Raw genomic sequence first — 16,598 nt, forward strand, 5'->3', positions numbered from 1 at the left:
CCTACCGGTCTCTAGATGTAATTTGCCACACCCCTTTGGCTTAAGGTTAAATAATGGCAAAGATTTCCCCCACCCCAGGGGAAAAAAGAAAACCCAAAGAAAAATAAGATGGTGTGCTAGAAACCCTGCATAAAATCCTGCCATTTGTTTCCAAAACGGATGGCTGGGAGTTCAGATGTATTTCTCCACCTGCCATCTTTCTTTCGGAGGGTCATTTACTCTCAAGATGAAAACAAACTGAAGAGCGGCACTTATGAAAAGGTGAAAGGCTGCCTTTTAGGAAGAAATGCTTGCTTGTTTTTAAAGCGTGAATGCCCAACGAGGAGGCATGTGAAAATGTCAAAAGCACTGCAGCCAGAGACGACAAACGAGAGGACTGCATTTATAACGCAGGGATCTTATTCACGAGGACCCTTATGCGGGCAACTTCCTTCTTTTGAAAGAGTCACAAAGGATCTCTGTGCGATAAAAGCTGGATAAATATGGTGCCCGTGCCTATATTTAACTCTTGTTTTTACAAAACAAACAAACAAACAAACAACAAACAACTAGGCTGCCAACCTGTTCTGATCCAGGCTTCCCGAGAGCATGAAGCAAACTCTTTGTCCCAACAAAAAACCTATTTTATTAATTTACTGTGAAGTTCATTCACATCCAGCAAAGTCTTTCAAGGGAGGATTTACGGTCACAGACCTTATCTGGCTTGGAGAGCTGCCAGGCTGATATCTGCAAAACTTGGCAAGGAGTCTCGGAGAGTCACGAACCAATTAGGCGAATTAATTGTCTCCTGCAAACTCCACTCCCCTTTTGCTCCTCTTTTATTTCCTCTGGGAGGGGCCATTCATGGTCCACCTGTGGCCTTACTCCCAAGTCGAACCCTGTTCTTTAGCTGCTCCCTTCGTCTGGCATCTCTGCGCATGCACACACTGGGAACAGGCTCCAGCTGTTCGTCTGTCTGACTCTGAAGGCAGCTGATAACTGGCATAGGGCCCTGGTACACACTCTGCCTCCAACACGGAGCCCTCATCAGAGCCTTCCCCAGACTCCAGGACTGGCCCAGGTTCCTCCCCAACCTCCTCATGTTCAAATCTGCTGTCAGTTCTGCTGGCAGGCCACAACACAACCAATCCACCCATCCCCAGGGCAGGGCCTTCTCTGTAGCTGCTCCGGCCCTATGGAACGATCTTCCCGTGAAGATCCGGACCCTTACTACCCTTCCGGCCTTCCGCAAAGCGACCAAGCCCTGGCTGTTCCAGCAGGCCTGGGGCTGTTGATTTATCCAGACCCATCCTAAGTTATGAATGTTGTAGTATTTTAATGTTGTTTTTAATATATTTTTTTGTATCCCCCTTCCCTTTTTATCTGTCAGCTGCCCTGAGTCTCTTGAGAGTGGGCGGCATACAAATCCAATAAATGAATGAATGAATGAATGAATAAATGAATCCGTTATAATCTTGCTACTATCTACTCATTTTCTCTTGCATGCAAGCAATAGCACTTAGACTTATATACTGCTTAACAGTGCTTTTACAGCGCTCTCCAAGTGGTTTATAGTGTCAGCATATTGCCCCCAACAATCTGGGTTCTCATTTGACCCACCTCGGAAGGATGGAAGGCTGAGTCAACCTGGCTAGATTCGAACTGCCAAATTGCAGGCAGCAAGCAGTCAGCAGAAGTAGCCTGCAGTACTGCATTCTAACCACTGTGCCACCACAGGGCAAGGATTACGAAATCTTTCCGGAGGAAAAACCGCCAAAAGTGTATGCAGAGCGAGCTTTTGGGTTGATGGACTCATTGATTGATTAACCCGATTGATTGGCACACGCTATAACTTACTCTATTGGGATCATCCGCATCTTCCTCATTGATAGAACTGGACGGAGAAGGGGTTGCTGATTTGCTCGCAGGAGGGGAAGGAGATGCGTGTGGTAAGTTGGTGCTCCCTAGATTTAATCCCAGTTGAGCACTTAGCTGGGACTGGTTAATGGTAGTAAGCTGGTTAGGAGTCATAATTCCTGAACGAGTAGCTTCCGTCATGTGGATAATGGATCTCATGATCAAAGGATGGTCCTGGCGGTACTGAGGCATCCCTGTGTGGGTGTGATCCTGAAACAGAGAAAGAATGGAGGGCTGTTAAGGGAATTTTGAACATTAAGAGAGACAAGACAGGAAGCGTATCAGAGTTTGCTACACAAATCAAATCCAGAAAGCACACACAGATAACTGATTCAGTAAGATTCATTAACTTCTTTATATACATAATAATACATGAGTAAATGTACAACAGCAACAGCAGATTCTTCCAACGTGGCAGTAGTTACAGGCAAAACACAGGCAGAGTGATTTCAGTTCACAATTCAGAGCTTAGACTAGATTAGTTCTCTTGCACAGACTCAAGAGCTACATAGGTAAGCCACGCCCAGGCTCCGACCCGTCTGGCATGGCTCTCAGTCACCAAATAGTTCCCATTGGCTGACCCAGTTGCCATGCCTCTACATTGGCTGACCTTGTTACCATGTCCTATTCCAGCCAGTCCCCAATGGCTGACCTTCTGCCACTTACCTCCCAACAACCAACAAGATCGCACAGGTTGGGCCTCCTCCGGGTGCCGTCAACCGGACAATGCCGGCTGGCGACTCCCAGGGGGAGGGCCTTCTCTGTTGCTGCGCCGGCCCTGTGGAACGATCTACCTGCAGAGATCCGGACCCTTACTACTCTCCCGGCCTTCCGTAAAGCCGTCAAGACCTGGCTGTTCCGGCAGGCTTGGGGCTGTTGATTGATATCCAGCCCTGTTTAGATGGAATGGGTGATGTGAATTTTAATACTGTATTTTATTTTTATTCTATTTTTTTACATTTTAAATGTTTCTTGTTTGTTGTGAGCCGCCCAGAGTCCCCATGGGAGTGGGCGGCATACAAATCCTAATAAACTTGAAACTGTTGCTATGTTCCATTCCAGTTCATGAATATTCTGACAAAGAGTACCGACACTTTTGAACTTTGATGTTGGAGAACATCTAGGAAATCACAGGGAGAGGCAAGAAAACAAACGGATGGAAGCTGGAATATATCAACCCAGAGTTGATTTGGGCACAAACGACCGGGCCTCCTTTACGCAAACACCAAGATCTCTGGAAATGGCTGGAATACCCCTTCTGCGTAGGGCTGTCCTTGAAGACTGTACTGTAGCAATGTAGAAAGTGATGGGAGCGCTTGGTAGGTTGACTTGTTCCCAGATACTGGTTGTGATTTGGGACTTGGCTATATGAGGGACCATCCAACCTTGGCTTAACTATATGCTCCAGGTCTTATCATTATAGCAGTGTCATCTGATAGTTCCCAAGAGATGAGCATTCTCTCAAGTCTCTGGAATAGTATCATCACCTTCATTTTATGAGTAGCCCAAAAGCTACTGTTATCTGCAGTTCAGCGGTTCTAATCTCACCGGCTCAAGGTTGACTCAGCCTTCCATCCTTCCGAGGTGGGTGAAATGAGGACCCAGACTGTGGGGGCGATATGCTGACTCTGTAAACCACTTAGAGATGGCTGAAAGCCCTATGAAGCGGCATATAAGTCTAACTGCTATTGCTATTGCTATTCCCCATTTCTTGATTGATCCCCAAATTTGGTTGAGAAATAGCAATGACACTTAAGACTTATATACAGCCCCATAATGCTTTGCAGGACAATCTGGGAGATTTACAAAATCAGCCTATTTGCCCCCAACAATCTGGGTCCTCATTTTACTGATTGCAGAAGGATGGAAGGCTGAGTCAACCTTGAGCTCTACCGGGATCGAACGCAGGCTGTGGGCGGAATTTGCCTGCAATACTGCATTCTAACCACTGCACCACCAGGGCTCTTATAAAAGATTTAAAAAAATCAATACTATTTAACCGTTCAGAAATACGCTACTTGTTGGAATGAGATAGGTAGGATTTCCAAATTTGTAATGAAACTAACTCCAAATGTTATGGGAGATATCCTTCTTTTTTCTCTAGCAACTCCTTCTGCTGTTGTTTGCAAAAAAAAAAAGGCTGCAATTATACCCTTCCAATCTTTGGGCAAAAATACTTTGCTATTTTGCTATCATTATATCTTGGATTTGCCTGCCAGCAAAGTTTAGAACAAGCCATTCTCAGATTTGTCACAATCCTAGAGAAGAGAAAACTTATTAAATGCATACATAAATCCAAGTTAAGGAGTTAATGTTAGTTAGATTGAAAAATGTAAGAGGTAAAATGATGGTTAGGATTTTTTTATCTTGGTTCCATCAATTCCTTTTTAGAAAGTGTATTGGTCTGGGCTGAATCAATGTTGCAGGCTAGAAAATTGTGTTCCCTAATTTTCCTCCTTTAACAATGTCAATATGACAGCAACAACGTTAACAACATGTTCGAAATAACAAAGACTTCTTTTACCAATCACTAAACATATTAATGAAGCTTGAAATAAAACATTTTAGCTGTAATATATGAAACAACATTAATGTAACATTGTCCTAATTACAGTCACACTCATTCATCTTATCCATATCCAGATCATAAAGTTTATATTAAAAAGAAACTATGTATTAAAACAAATATACAACGAAATTGGGAGCATACATTTCATAAAGGATCTAAGCTGAAAACATGCCTAGCCAGCTTTGCAATAATCTAAAGGGCATTTTCAATTTGTCTTTTTAATTAAAAAAAAAAGGTGAAAATTTGAAAATGAATACAAATTTAATTTGGAGTGTTGTCTCCTTAAAATTTCAAGTTATCTTCATTAACTTCTTACTTTGAAAAAACATAAGATCTTGATAAGAATAAAAAATAACCATCTGCAATGGCTCATTTCTTTTGTGTCATAACACAGTTAAATTAAAACAAACAGGCCAACATATAAAGATGAAGCTGAAACAACCTTCAGCTGTTTCTTAACCTGTTATGGGTTAACAAGAATATTCAGTGATGCTTTAAGTCATTAACTCATGCTTCTGTTTAATAATTTTCATATAACCCGTCACCGATTCTTAAAAGGAGAAGACGATTACTGATTGGTAAACAGAAGATAAAATCTCCCTGTGTGTTGTATATATCACGATGTGGGATAACAATGAAGCTAACACTTAGAACGTAGAAGAACAGAGTTGAAAGGGACCTTGGAGGTCTTCTAGTCCAACCCCCTGCCCACGCAGAAGAGCCCTATACCACTTCAGAGAAAATGGCTGCTCACTCTCTTTAAAAACTCCAGTATTGGAGCACCTACGATTTCTGGAGGCAAATGGTTCCATTGTTTAATTGTTCTGTCAGGAAATTTCTCTTTAATTCTAAGTTTGTTCTCTCCTTGGTTAGTTTCTACATTAATGATACAGAATGGCTCTAGCTGTAATGTAAGAAAATGGATAGAAGTCATGGCTTTATTTATTTTATTTATTGTATGGCATTCACAGAGGTTAGACTATCACTGATATACACATTTAGTTTAGATAAAGTGTCAGCAAATCAGTGTTTCTGTTGACTGACAGTAGGGTAGGGTAGAGTAGAGTAAAGTAGAGTAAAGTAGAGTAAAGTAGAGTAGAGTAGAGTAGAGTAGAGTAGAGTAGAGTAGAGTAGAGTAGAGTAGAGTAGAGTAGAGTAGAGTAGAGTAGAGTAGAGTAGAGTAGAGTAGAGTATATAGAAAAAATAGGAAAGCAGGCATCTGCTGGTGAATTTCCATGGACAACAGAATTGGAGAGGAGGGCTTGGAGGTCTTCTAGTCCAACCCCCTGTTTACGCAGGAGACCCAATACCATTTCAGACAAATGGTTTTTCCAATCTCTACATGTTTTCGTTTGATCAAAAAATTCTTTTTCCAGGTGAATTTGATTCTTCTTTGATAAACGAAGGCAGCATACGTTTTAAAGATCAGCATGCCACATTATTATCCCATAGTCTCCTTGCAACATCTAATTTCTTCTAAGTAAGATTGTGTCCCAAAAGCACAGTGCAATATTTTTAAAATCTTCCAAAACCACACATTTTCATATGGGGGAAAATAAAACTTTACACCCACCAACACTCATACTACAAGAATGATGTACTGTACGTACATATGTACGTATGTATGTATAAATTACCTCAGGTTTATATCTCTCTCTCTCTCTCTCTCTCTCTCTCTCTCTCTCTCTCTCTCTCTCTCTCTCTCTCTCTCTCTCTCTCTCTCTCTCTCTCTCTCTCTCTCTCTCTCTCTCTCTCTATATATATATATATATATATATATATATATATATATATATATATATATATATATATAAATTTATATATATCAGTGGTGGGTTTCAAAATTTTTTAGAACTTATTCTGTAGGTGTGGCCGGTTTTGTGGGAGTGGCTTGGCAGTCATGTGACCGGGTGGGCATGACTGGGTGGGCATGTGACCGGGTGGGTGTGGCCAACTTGGAAAATATGGTGAAACTCACTTAACAATGCTCTTGCTTAGCAAACAAAATTTTGGGCTCAATTTTGGTCATAAATTCTCTTTCTTTTTCTTTCTTTCTTTCTTTTTCTTTCTTTCTTTTTCTTTCTTTCTTTTTCTTTCTTTCTTTTTCTTTCTTTTCCTTCCTTCCTTCCTTTTGTTTCTCTCCCCCTCTTTCTTTATTTATTTCATCTCTCTCTCCCACTTTCTTTTTCTTTTTTTCTTTCTCTCTTTCTCTTTCTATCTGTCTCTCTCTTTTTTCTCTCTCTCTCTCCCTCCATTCCTTCCTTCCTTTCTTGTGTGTATTTCTCCTTCCTTCCTTCCTTCCTTCCTTCTTTCCTTTTGGAACATGTTCCAAAAGGTACACTAAATTTCACGAACCGGTTCTGGTATACCGGTGCGAACTGGGAGAAACCCACCCTATATATATACCGGTTCGTGCAATTTATAAATGCTGATAAATAGTGTGACACTAATTGTGTGTGTGTGTGTGTGTGTGTGTGTGTATCAAGTGTGATTATATATATATATATATATATAGATAGATAGATAGATAGATAGATAGATAGATAGATATAGATATATAGATATATATAATCACACTTGATACACACACACACACACATATATATATACATATACATATACATATATTTAAAGTCACAACCCCTGGTATGCCCAAATATTCGATTCCCAACAAGGGTGTGGCTAGCTGATGAGAGCTAAATAGCTTGAAATAGATCTATACTAGTCTCCCTTTATTTATTTATCAGCATAAATATAACATATATATATATATACATACATACATACATACATACATACATACATACACATACACACACACACACACACACACACATACACACACACACACACACACACACACACATATACATACACCTAAGGTAATTTATTTTTAATAAAAGAAAAAAAAGAAGAAAATAAAAACATGGGGCTGAAAAAAAAGGCAATTATTTCCCCGTCTGTTTTTTAGATATCTGAAGAGGGGGAAAAAAGAGAGAATTTCAAAATTCATCAAAGCTAACCTTCTCTTATGTACAACAGGCTAAGCTGAGAGAATGTTAACAAGTTCAATTTTCATTCAATCAGCACCGCTGCTCCCTGAAATGTTTCATTGAGGGAAAGAAATAAAAAATAATCTATATGGTAATTATTAGGATGAATCCCTCAGTAACTTTCGGCAACATAAAAGGTCAGTTCTATTCAAGATATTTTATCAGTCCCTTGCACGTACCCGGGTGCTGTCATTTTAAATCTGAACAGCATTTTATTTTCCCATTTACAGCTACCTGCAGAATTAAGTATTTAAGCCAAATAAGAAAAGAGAGAGAGGGAGAAGAAGGGGAAAAAAGAGAGAGAGAGAGAGAGAGAGAGGGAAGAAAATCTTGAATGTTGGCAAAGGCTATAATAGCATGGAGATAAATTGTTCAGCTGCTCTCTCCCAAGCCTCTAGGGCTACAGATTTTTCTTCTCCTGGTGCACTGTGGGTATTCAAAACTTGTTCAACATGATTTCATTTCATTTCAGGCAGTGCCTGAGAAAACTAAATTACAGAATCAATCATACAGAAGGTCAGAGTGAGACTTCATTACAAGTATTGCATGCTTGCATGAATATCTTTCATTTATGACTGACCCAATATGTCACAATAGCTGTCTGGTAAAAATAATCCACTTTCTGAAATTGATGTACTACTGATGTCAGTGCTACTCTGCGGGTTGGGCAGCTTATAGAGAGATGTTTAAAGGGTGGTTTTTTTTGGGTGGGGGGACGGGGACAAAAGGAGAAGAGAATGATAAAAATAAAATAAAAATAAAAAGAGAGAACCCTACGGAGCCCAAGGAACAGCTTTGTCGTCTTTTGCGAATTAAAATGATTTTTCAGGTGATTGTCCACAGTCAGTAATGACTTGTGATAGTGTTTGTTAACGGGTTTCCATCTGTTTATGTCTAGATGTATACATATTCCCCCCCCCACACCCGCCATATTGTGATATGTGCCCTGGGTATTTTTCTCAACACAAACGGTACTTTATTCAATTTTTCCCTCCCGTAATTCATTTAAGAACGTTGATATTTTGCATTACCATATTATTAAAATGCCAATGTTAGTGATATTTGTATGCCTCCTCTCTCTCTCAGTCTCTCTATCTTTTTCTCTCTCTCTTTCTGTCTTTCTCTGTCTGTCTTTCTCTCTGTGTGTCTTTCTCTCTGTCTCTCTATGGGTTTGTCTTTCTCTCTCCCTCTCTTTCTCTGTGTGTCTTTCTGTCTTTCTCTCCCTCTGTTTGTGTGTGTGTGTGTGTCTTTCTCTCTCTTTCTCTTTCTCTCTCTGTGTCTTTCTCTGTGTGTGTGTGTCTTTCTCTCTGTCTTTCTGTCTCTCTCTCTCTCTGTTTCTTTCTCTCTGTCTCTGTCTTTCTCTGCCTGTCTTTCTCTCTGTCTGTCTTTCTCTCTGTCTCTCTATGTGTTTGTCTGTTTCTCTCTCCCTCTCTGTCTTTCTCTGTGTGTCTTTCTGTCTCCCTCTCTCTCTCTCTCTCTGTCTTTCTCTCTCTTTCTCTGTGTCTTTCTCTCTCTGTTTGTGTGTCTTTCTCTCTGTCTCTGTGTCTTTCTCTCTCTCTCTCTCTCTCTCTCTGTTTCTTTCTCTCTGTCTCTCTGTCTCTTTCTCTGTCTGTCTGTCTCTGTCTGTCTCTGTCTCTGTCTCTCTCTTTCTCTGTGTGTGTGTCTGTCTCTCTTACTCCCTCTCTGTCTTTCTCTGTGTCATTCTCTCTCTTTCTCTTTGTCTTTCTCTGTGTGTGTCTTTCTCTCTCCCCCCTCTATCCTTCCCTCCCTTTCTCTATCTTCCTCTCTGTGTTTCTTTCTCTCTCTTTCTCTCTGTGTCTTTCTCTCTCTTTCTCTCTCTCTCTCTCTCTCTCTCTGTCTGTCTTTCTCTGTCTCTCCCTCCCTCCATCTCCCACCCCCCCCCTTTTCAGGGAAAGGAAATCTCAACAGAATGCATTTAAATGAAGATAAATGCTTCTTTCTTTCCTGTCCATAATCATAAACTAATCAGCAATATGAAAGATTGTCCCTCTCTGTTTACAAACACACACAAAAAGGGACAGGCTAGTTAGGGAATGTAAGACAACAGATCCTGAGCTGTCTTATTAATCTTTTCTTGAAAGAGGTAGGAAAATGTTAATCCAGCGACAGCCATCTTTAATAATTGGGGAAACCGTTGAAGTTGGACAATAAAACTGCTTACTTGCACTTAAAATACAGCCATCCAAACTTACTAATGGAATGTAAAGCATTATTTATTATTCTGATTGTCTTCTGGCAGCAAATCTAAGAGAAGCCTGTAAAAGTACTGTTGTGTAGCTAGTCAACTCAAGGCCCTGAGGGAAACATGGGTGAACCTTGACATAACCTATTTTTACTCATGCCTCTGGCGGTTTTACATTCAAGTCTGTAGGTGCACATGTCAGGCAGTATTCAGAATAAATCTGGAGACACGGTGTATTAATCATAGCTTTTGCCCAAGTACATTTCATTTCTTCGCCGTTGACGCTTGGAAATTTCATGACATTTCTTCAAGGTGACATTGTGGCTGGACACCTCAACGGGGTCAATCCATAAACCCAATTAAAAGAACGATCTGTGACTGTATAAAAACTGCCTGGAATGGTGAGGTTTCCAAAAACATCCAGGATTGCATGTGGTATTTAAAAAGTTGTGTTCTTGGGGAACAACTCAACGTGGCTTAGGCCTGGGACGGCCTTCTCCACGTAGCTTTCTGCCTGCTCAAAAAAATTCCAAAATGGTAGGCTTTTTGGCAGCCATTTTGTCATCTTCAGGGACCACAAGGATGAAGCTTCTGCATAGCTGAGACCTTCTTTAGAACAATGTTTTCCCAGAAATTAGATTAGTTCCACGGTGTTATTTTTTTAAGAAACCCATCAAACCCTGGTTTTCATGCATACATTGGTGCTTCTCTTAGAAGCTTAAGATAACAGAAGAATGGAAGGGATCTTGGAGGTCTTCTAGTCCAACCCTCTGCTCAAGCAGAATATCCTATACCCTTTCAGACAATATAGCTGTCCAATGTCTTCTTAAAAACGTCCATTGATGGACCACAACTTCTGGAGGCAACTTCTATTTCTCCTTAGTTCTAAGTTGCTTCCCTCCTTGATTAGCTGCCTATTCTTGGAGGGTTTTTATGTATTTATTTTATTTTGGAATCTGCTACAGGCACTGTTGGATTGGACGGTATATAAACAGCAGGTACATTTTGATAAATACATTTGGGCCGAGGTGGCGCAGTGGTTAAATGCAGCACTGCAGGCTACTTCAGCTGACTGCAGTTCTGCAGTTCGGCTGTTCAAATCTCACCGGCTCAAGGTTGACTCAACCTTCCATCCTTCCGAGGTGGGTAAAATGAGGACCCAGATTGTTGGGGGCGATATGCTGACTCTGTAAACCGCTTAGAGAGGGCTGAAAGCCCTATGAAGCAGTATATAAGTCTAACTGCTATTGCTAACATTGCAGGGAGGCAAGATTTGCTGGGTCCAAGCTTATTTTCCTTAATCCTTTGTAAATTACTGGAGATCCAGAATGGTGGACCTTCCAGTGAGTGGATTGAGTCAATAACTGGGGTCTTCCTGGTGGCCAAGGGGCGGAGCCCAAAGAACTTACCTGACTCAATCCAATCAATGAGAGGACAAAGTCAACCCAATCTGGATACTCCTCCTCCCTCACTATGGAGAACATGTTGTGAGTACCACAATGGGTGTGGCAACAATCCGTTGTCTAATGTTCTATAGCTCCTTGGGTTACTTATTCTTAGTCTCCCTGCCATTTTTCCTCCGTTGGTAGCCATTCGTTGCATTGAGCCGAGGTGGCGCAGTGGTTAGGGTGCAGTACTGCAGGCCACTTCAGCTGACTGTTATCTGCAGTTCAGCGGTTCTAATCTCACCGGCTCAAGGTTGACTCAGCCTTCCATCCTTCCGAGGTGGGTGAAATGAGGACCCAAAATGTGGGGGCGATATGCTGACTCTGTAAACCACTTAGAGAGGGCTGAAAGCCCTATGAAGCGGTATATAAGTCTAACTGCTATTGCTATTGCTATTGCTTTTATTTTGTCACAATGCATGGGAAATCCAATAGTATTTCTGGTAATACAGAATTATCTGTTCTTTGTTAGCTACGCAGTTTCCTTTTCAATGTTTTTTAAAGCAATATTCATCTTTATTAGGACAGGCAGGATGAGCAAGAGGGATGTCCAGATGGACACTGTTGCTCATAGATGTCACCTTCAGATTTCAAGAACTATTCCAGTTTCAATATATCTTACCCGATATTGAAGCTGTATCTGTAGTATCTGCAAAGTCTGTGACTTAACTATCAATACCGATTTAACAACTTGACAAACAAAGACGCAATTAAAAAATTGAGGAGCCGGGTACTGCTTCGTGCAGCCGTTCTACGAATGCAGATTAATATCATAATTATTTTATGGCCCCATAGTTAGTTCTTTCAGATACAGCAAACCCAATTGACCATGAAATGAAATTTCATAGTTAAAATGCCTCTTTTTTATGTTTTTTTTATTGCAGTCATTTTAAAAAAAGGGGGCCTCCGAGGAAAGATCATTCATAAAATATACAATTTAAATAAAGGAATTTTATTATTAATAAATATTTATCACTTTAATAAAGTGCATATTTTAAATAAGTAATGACGGGCATGTATCAAGGCGGCCTTGAAATATAAATTTTGATATTCGGGACGATGTTAATCTTAAAAAGGCAAAGGGAGCTCAGTAAAAAATCTGGTTATTTTTAGTGGATCGTTTTTCCTGCTTAAGATTAGTGCGAGAAGAAAATATTGGTAGCTCGGGGTTTAACTGTGGGGTCCTTGATGCTCTCTGCTTTTCTTGCAGACGTTTCCTTACCAAACTATGTGACATCATCAGTTCCACAAGGAGATAGGGTTTGGGGAACGGAAAAGGAGGAGAGAAGGGAGAATGGGAAGGAGAGGAGGAGGTGGAGGAGGAGGAGGAGAAGGAGGAGACGACAACTGTGGGGTCCTTGATGCTCTCTGAGCTTGATTGATTTTCTTGCAGACATTTCCTTACCAAACTATGTGACATCATCAGTTCCACAAGGAGATAGGGTTTGGGGAACGGAAAAGGAGGAGAGAAGGGAGAATGGGAAGGAGAGGAGGAGGTGGAGGAGGAGGAGGAGAAGGAGGAGACGACAACTGTGGGGTCCTTGATGCTCTCTGAGCTTGATTGATTTTCTTGCAGACATTTCCTTACCAAACTATGTGACATCATCAGTTCCACAAGGAGATAGGGTTTGGGGAACGGAAAAGGAGAAGAGAAGGGAGAATGGGAAGGAAAGGAGGAGGAGGAGGAGGAGGAGGAGGAGGAGGAGGAGGAGGAGGAGGAGGAGGAGGAGGAGACAACTGTGAGGTCCTTGGTGCCCTCTGAGTTTGGTTTTTTTCTTTTCTTTTCTTTAGGTTGGTATTAACATTTATTAAAATAATGCTATGGGCTAATAGAAGCAGCAAAGAACCAAAGAATTAAAATGCAAGCTCTGTAAAAATCCAACTGAAACCCAAACAATGTCTAATTTATTCAATCCAGTAGCTAACTAAAAGCCTAAGAAAGACAACAACACTCCCAATATAATCAAGTACCACAAAACAATTAGCACATTTCAGTTATCAAAACTATGGGTTCTGCATTTTTTTGCATCCTTTTCTCAATCAGGAAAAAAAATTATTCTGAAAGTTATATAACATGGTTGCTTTCCGTGCAGGCAATTTCATTACCAAAGTAGTTAACGTCATCCGTGCAAGTTTTGAGTTGTACATCATCCATATCGCTCTAATTCTTTGCTGCAATAAAATAGATACCATAGATACCCAAAAGACTGAGAAAAAAAAATAACAGAAATATATCTATCTTCCTACCATATGTAATCCATTGCTCTGGATAATGCCGTCTTGTTCCACCAAGTTTCGAGATACGGTAATAGAAGGTAGATCCAAACTCTGGGGTGGAAACTGAGGTGTGAATTCATTTCCTTGCGCTCCCAACTGATCACTGAGGCCTTGAAAAGGCAGGAGGAGATCACCCATCCCTAAATTCGTGGGATCCAGTTCGGGGGGTGGCGTAATTGGTGGGATCTCGAACTCTTCATCGCCAAGGCTTGGAGTGTGGAACGTTTGCTAGAAGAAAAATAAATAAATTCTTTGTTACGATCGCACAACAACAACAAAACACAGTTTATTTTATGACGTTTAAATAATCATAGTCAAAAGTGGAGGTATGATGATGTTAATATAATAAATATCTGAGTTAAGATATTAAGAGTTAATATGAATTATATTTGATGATGGTGGAAGAGAATGCACAAAACACAGTTTATTTTATGATGAAGGACGTTTAAATAATCATAGTCAAAAGTGGAGGTATGATGATGGTAATATAATAAATATCCGAGTTAAGATATTGGAGTTAGTATGAATTATATTTGATGATGGTGGAAGAGATGCACAAAAGCCTTTTGTAACCAACTGATACACTTTCTACAGTATGTAAAGAAGGAGGATTTGTATGTTTGTTTTGAAAATAAAAATATATTAAAAAGAAACACAGTGTAAAAAAATGTCTATAGATATTCTCAATCATCCAGGTGCTTCCCCACCCCAAAAAAGGTAACTGGGTGTTTCTTTGTTTTTCTCCTTGAAAAACATTTTGCTTCTCATCCAAGAAGCTTCTTCAGTTCAACAATTTCTTCTCCTTCTCCTTCTCCTTCTCCTTCTCCTTCCTCCTCCTCCTCCTCTTCCTCCTCCTCCTCCTCCTCCTCCTTCAGAATGGAAGAAGCTCCCTGGATGAGAAGCGAAACATCTTCAAGGAAAAAACCCAAAGAAAACCCAGTTTCCCTTTTTGGCGAGGGGGGGAAGCAATTTTGGGACATCCTTTTAAAAGAGAATTCTTTTATACTCCTCACAATCTGAGTCTCAAATTCTCCTCTCTCTTTTTTAATTGTAAGTCACAAATGTGCAGCCCATTTCACATCTGCCCAGTTCTTCAGATCCTTCAGATTAAAGACTCAACTCTCATTATCATATGGCTTTAATGATGTATCAGTATTAACTGTTTTTTAATGCACACTTAATTAGCAACATCTGTCTTTGTTGTTGGAGGGAACCTCGCCTAGCCTGGGATTTTTTCTTTTCAGCTGGAGAACAAATTGCCACTTTATTGATATATTAGTAAAAACAAAACAGCACAAGCAGCTTACAAATTGTTCTGACACTACTATAAATGCTCCCAATTTTGGTAGTTGCACATATGTACTAGTAGTAAAGACTTGTAGCTCATACACGTGAAAGTTTAGAATCTTATTTCAAATTCCTTCTTATTCCATTTATTTACAACAACAGGCTGTATCATATTACGGGGATTGTTACAGTAGTCAAAGGGTTAAAACGCTTGTCGTTCAGAAGGTTGGCAGTACGGCGGTTAGAATCCCTAGCCCCGCGTAATGGAGTGAGCTCCCGTGACTTGTCCCAGCTTCTGCCAACCTAGCAGTTCGAAAGCACGTGAAAAATGCAAGTAGAAAAACAGGAACCAACTTTGATGGGAAGGGAACAGCGTTCCATGCGCCTTTGGCATTGAGTCATGCCAGCCACATGACCACGGAGAAATCTTCGGACAGCGCTGGCTCTTCGGTTTTGAAACGGAGATAAGCACCGCCCCCTAGAGTCGGGAATGACTAGCACACTTGTGCAAAGGGCACCTTTAAGGGCACCTTTACTTTTATAGTAATGAAAAGGTTTATTTACTACAATGGTTCCTAAAAGGGGGTGCCTGGATTTTGTTGACCTGGAACAAGATACAGATAGTCCTCGGCTTACAAAAATTCATTTAGTGACTGTTTGAAGCCACAATGGCACTTGCAAAAAAGGGACTTATAACCGTTTTCCACACTACCGTTGCTCCCTCCCCACGATCACATGATCAACATTCAAATGCTGGGCAACTGGCATGTACTTACGACGGTTCCCCAGGGTCATGTGATCTCATTCTGTGACCTTTCTTACAAGCAACGTCAGCTTCACTGAACGGCTTTTTCACCCACTTAACAACTGCAGTGCTTCGTGTAAGAGACCTGGCCAAGAAAGGTTATAAATGGGGCAAAAATCAATCACTTTCTTGCTTAACCACATAGATTTTGGGCTCAATTGTGGTGGTTAAGCCAAGGATTGGCTGTATGTGAGTGTTAATGATGAGGTCTCTTCTGAAAAAAAACACCACCACCACCTGTTCTGGCCCAATACTCACACGTGAATTTCTACACTCAAATTTACACTACAATTCACAACAGGTGGAACATCCATCATTAAGTTGGAGTTGGAGTTTGGAGTTTATTCAATTTGTAGGCCGCCCTATTCCCCGAAGGGACTCAGGGCGGCTGAACAAAGCCAAGGGAGGGGAAATTACAAAAAGTAAGACAAAGACAATCAGACAATACGAACAATTTAAAAGCACAACAGACACAGCAAATTCGAGTAGGCGGGGGGGGGGGACTCAACCCCAGGCTTGCTGGGACAGCCAGGTCTTCACGGCCGTCCGGAAGGCCTGAAGGGTGGAGAGGGTCCGAATCTCCACAGGGAGCTCGTTCTAAAGGGCCGGGGCAGCCACAGAGAAGGCCCTCCTCCGAGTAGTCGCCAGCCAACATAGGCTGGCAGATGGAATACGGAGGAGGCCTAATCTGTGGGATCGAATGGGTCTGTGGGAGGTAATCGGCAGAAGGCGGTCTCTCAAGTATTAAGTGATGCCAAGCATCCAAATTGCAGTGATTGTGGGGGTTGGGCGCGCAATCGTCAGAGCTTCAGGGAAGTCATAACGTTGACCAATCATAAGTCAAGGACCATCTGTAGCTTGTTAATTACCTGTACCTTGTTGTTAAAACATCTATGGGGAGCTTTTGAGAGATTCTTTTGACCAACACAGAAACATCACTCTTCCATTGTTCCAATTCATCTACTAAGATGTAAATAGAAAAGGCACATTCTAGATCCACCCTTCACAGTGATGTCATCTAATGGGACCCAACAGGCGGATCTTGTCCATCACAGCTCCTACC

The 16,598-nt window shown here is 41.1% G+C and overlaps 1 protein-coding gene across 1 annotated transcript in view; it reads right to left on the reverse strand.

Annotated features, from left to right (window-relative positions):
• Positions 1 to 16,598, reverse strand: part of TOX3 (TOX high mobility group box family member 3) — an 89,871-nt gene that overhangs the window by 5,838 nt on the left and 67,435 nt on the right. Inside the window, exons 3-4 of the mRNA XM_087728898.1 lie at positions 13,414 to 13,671; positions 1,837 to 2,106 (exon numbers count right to left, since the gene is read on the reverse strand). Of these exons, the coding sequence (XP_087585024.1) occupies positions 1,837 to 2,106; positions 13,414 to 13,671 (528 nt within the window). The remainder of the gene's footprint in view (positions 1 to 1,836; positions 2,107 to 13,413; positions 13,672 to 16,598) is intronic.

Source organism: Thamnophis sirtalis, unplaced genomic scaffold, assembly GCF_051295495.1.
Source record: "Thamnophis sirtalis isolate CommonGarterSnake01/CBP01778 unplaced genomic scaffold, rThaSir2_p1.2 scaffold_14, whole genome shotgun sequence".
Classification (NCBI taxonomy): Eukaryota; Metazoa; Chordata; class Lepidosauria; order Squamata; family Natricidae; genus Thamnophis; species Thamnophis sirtalis.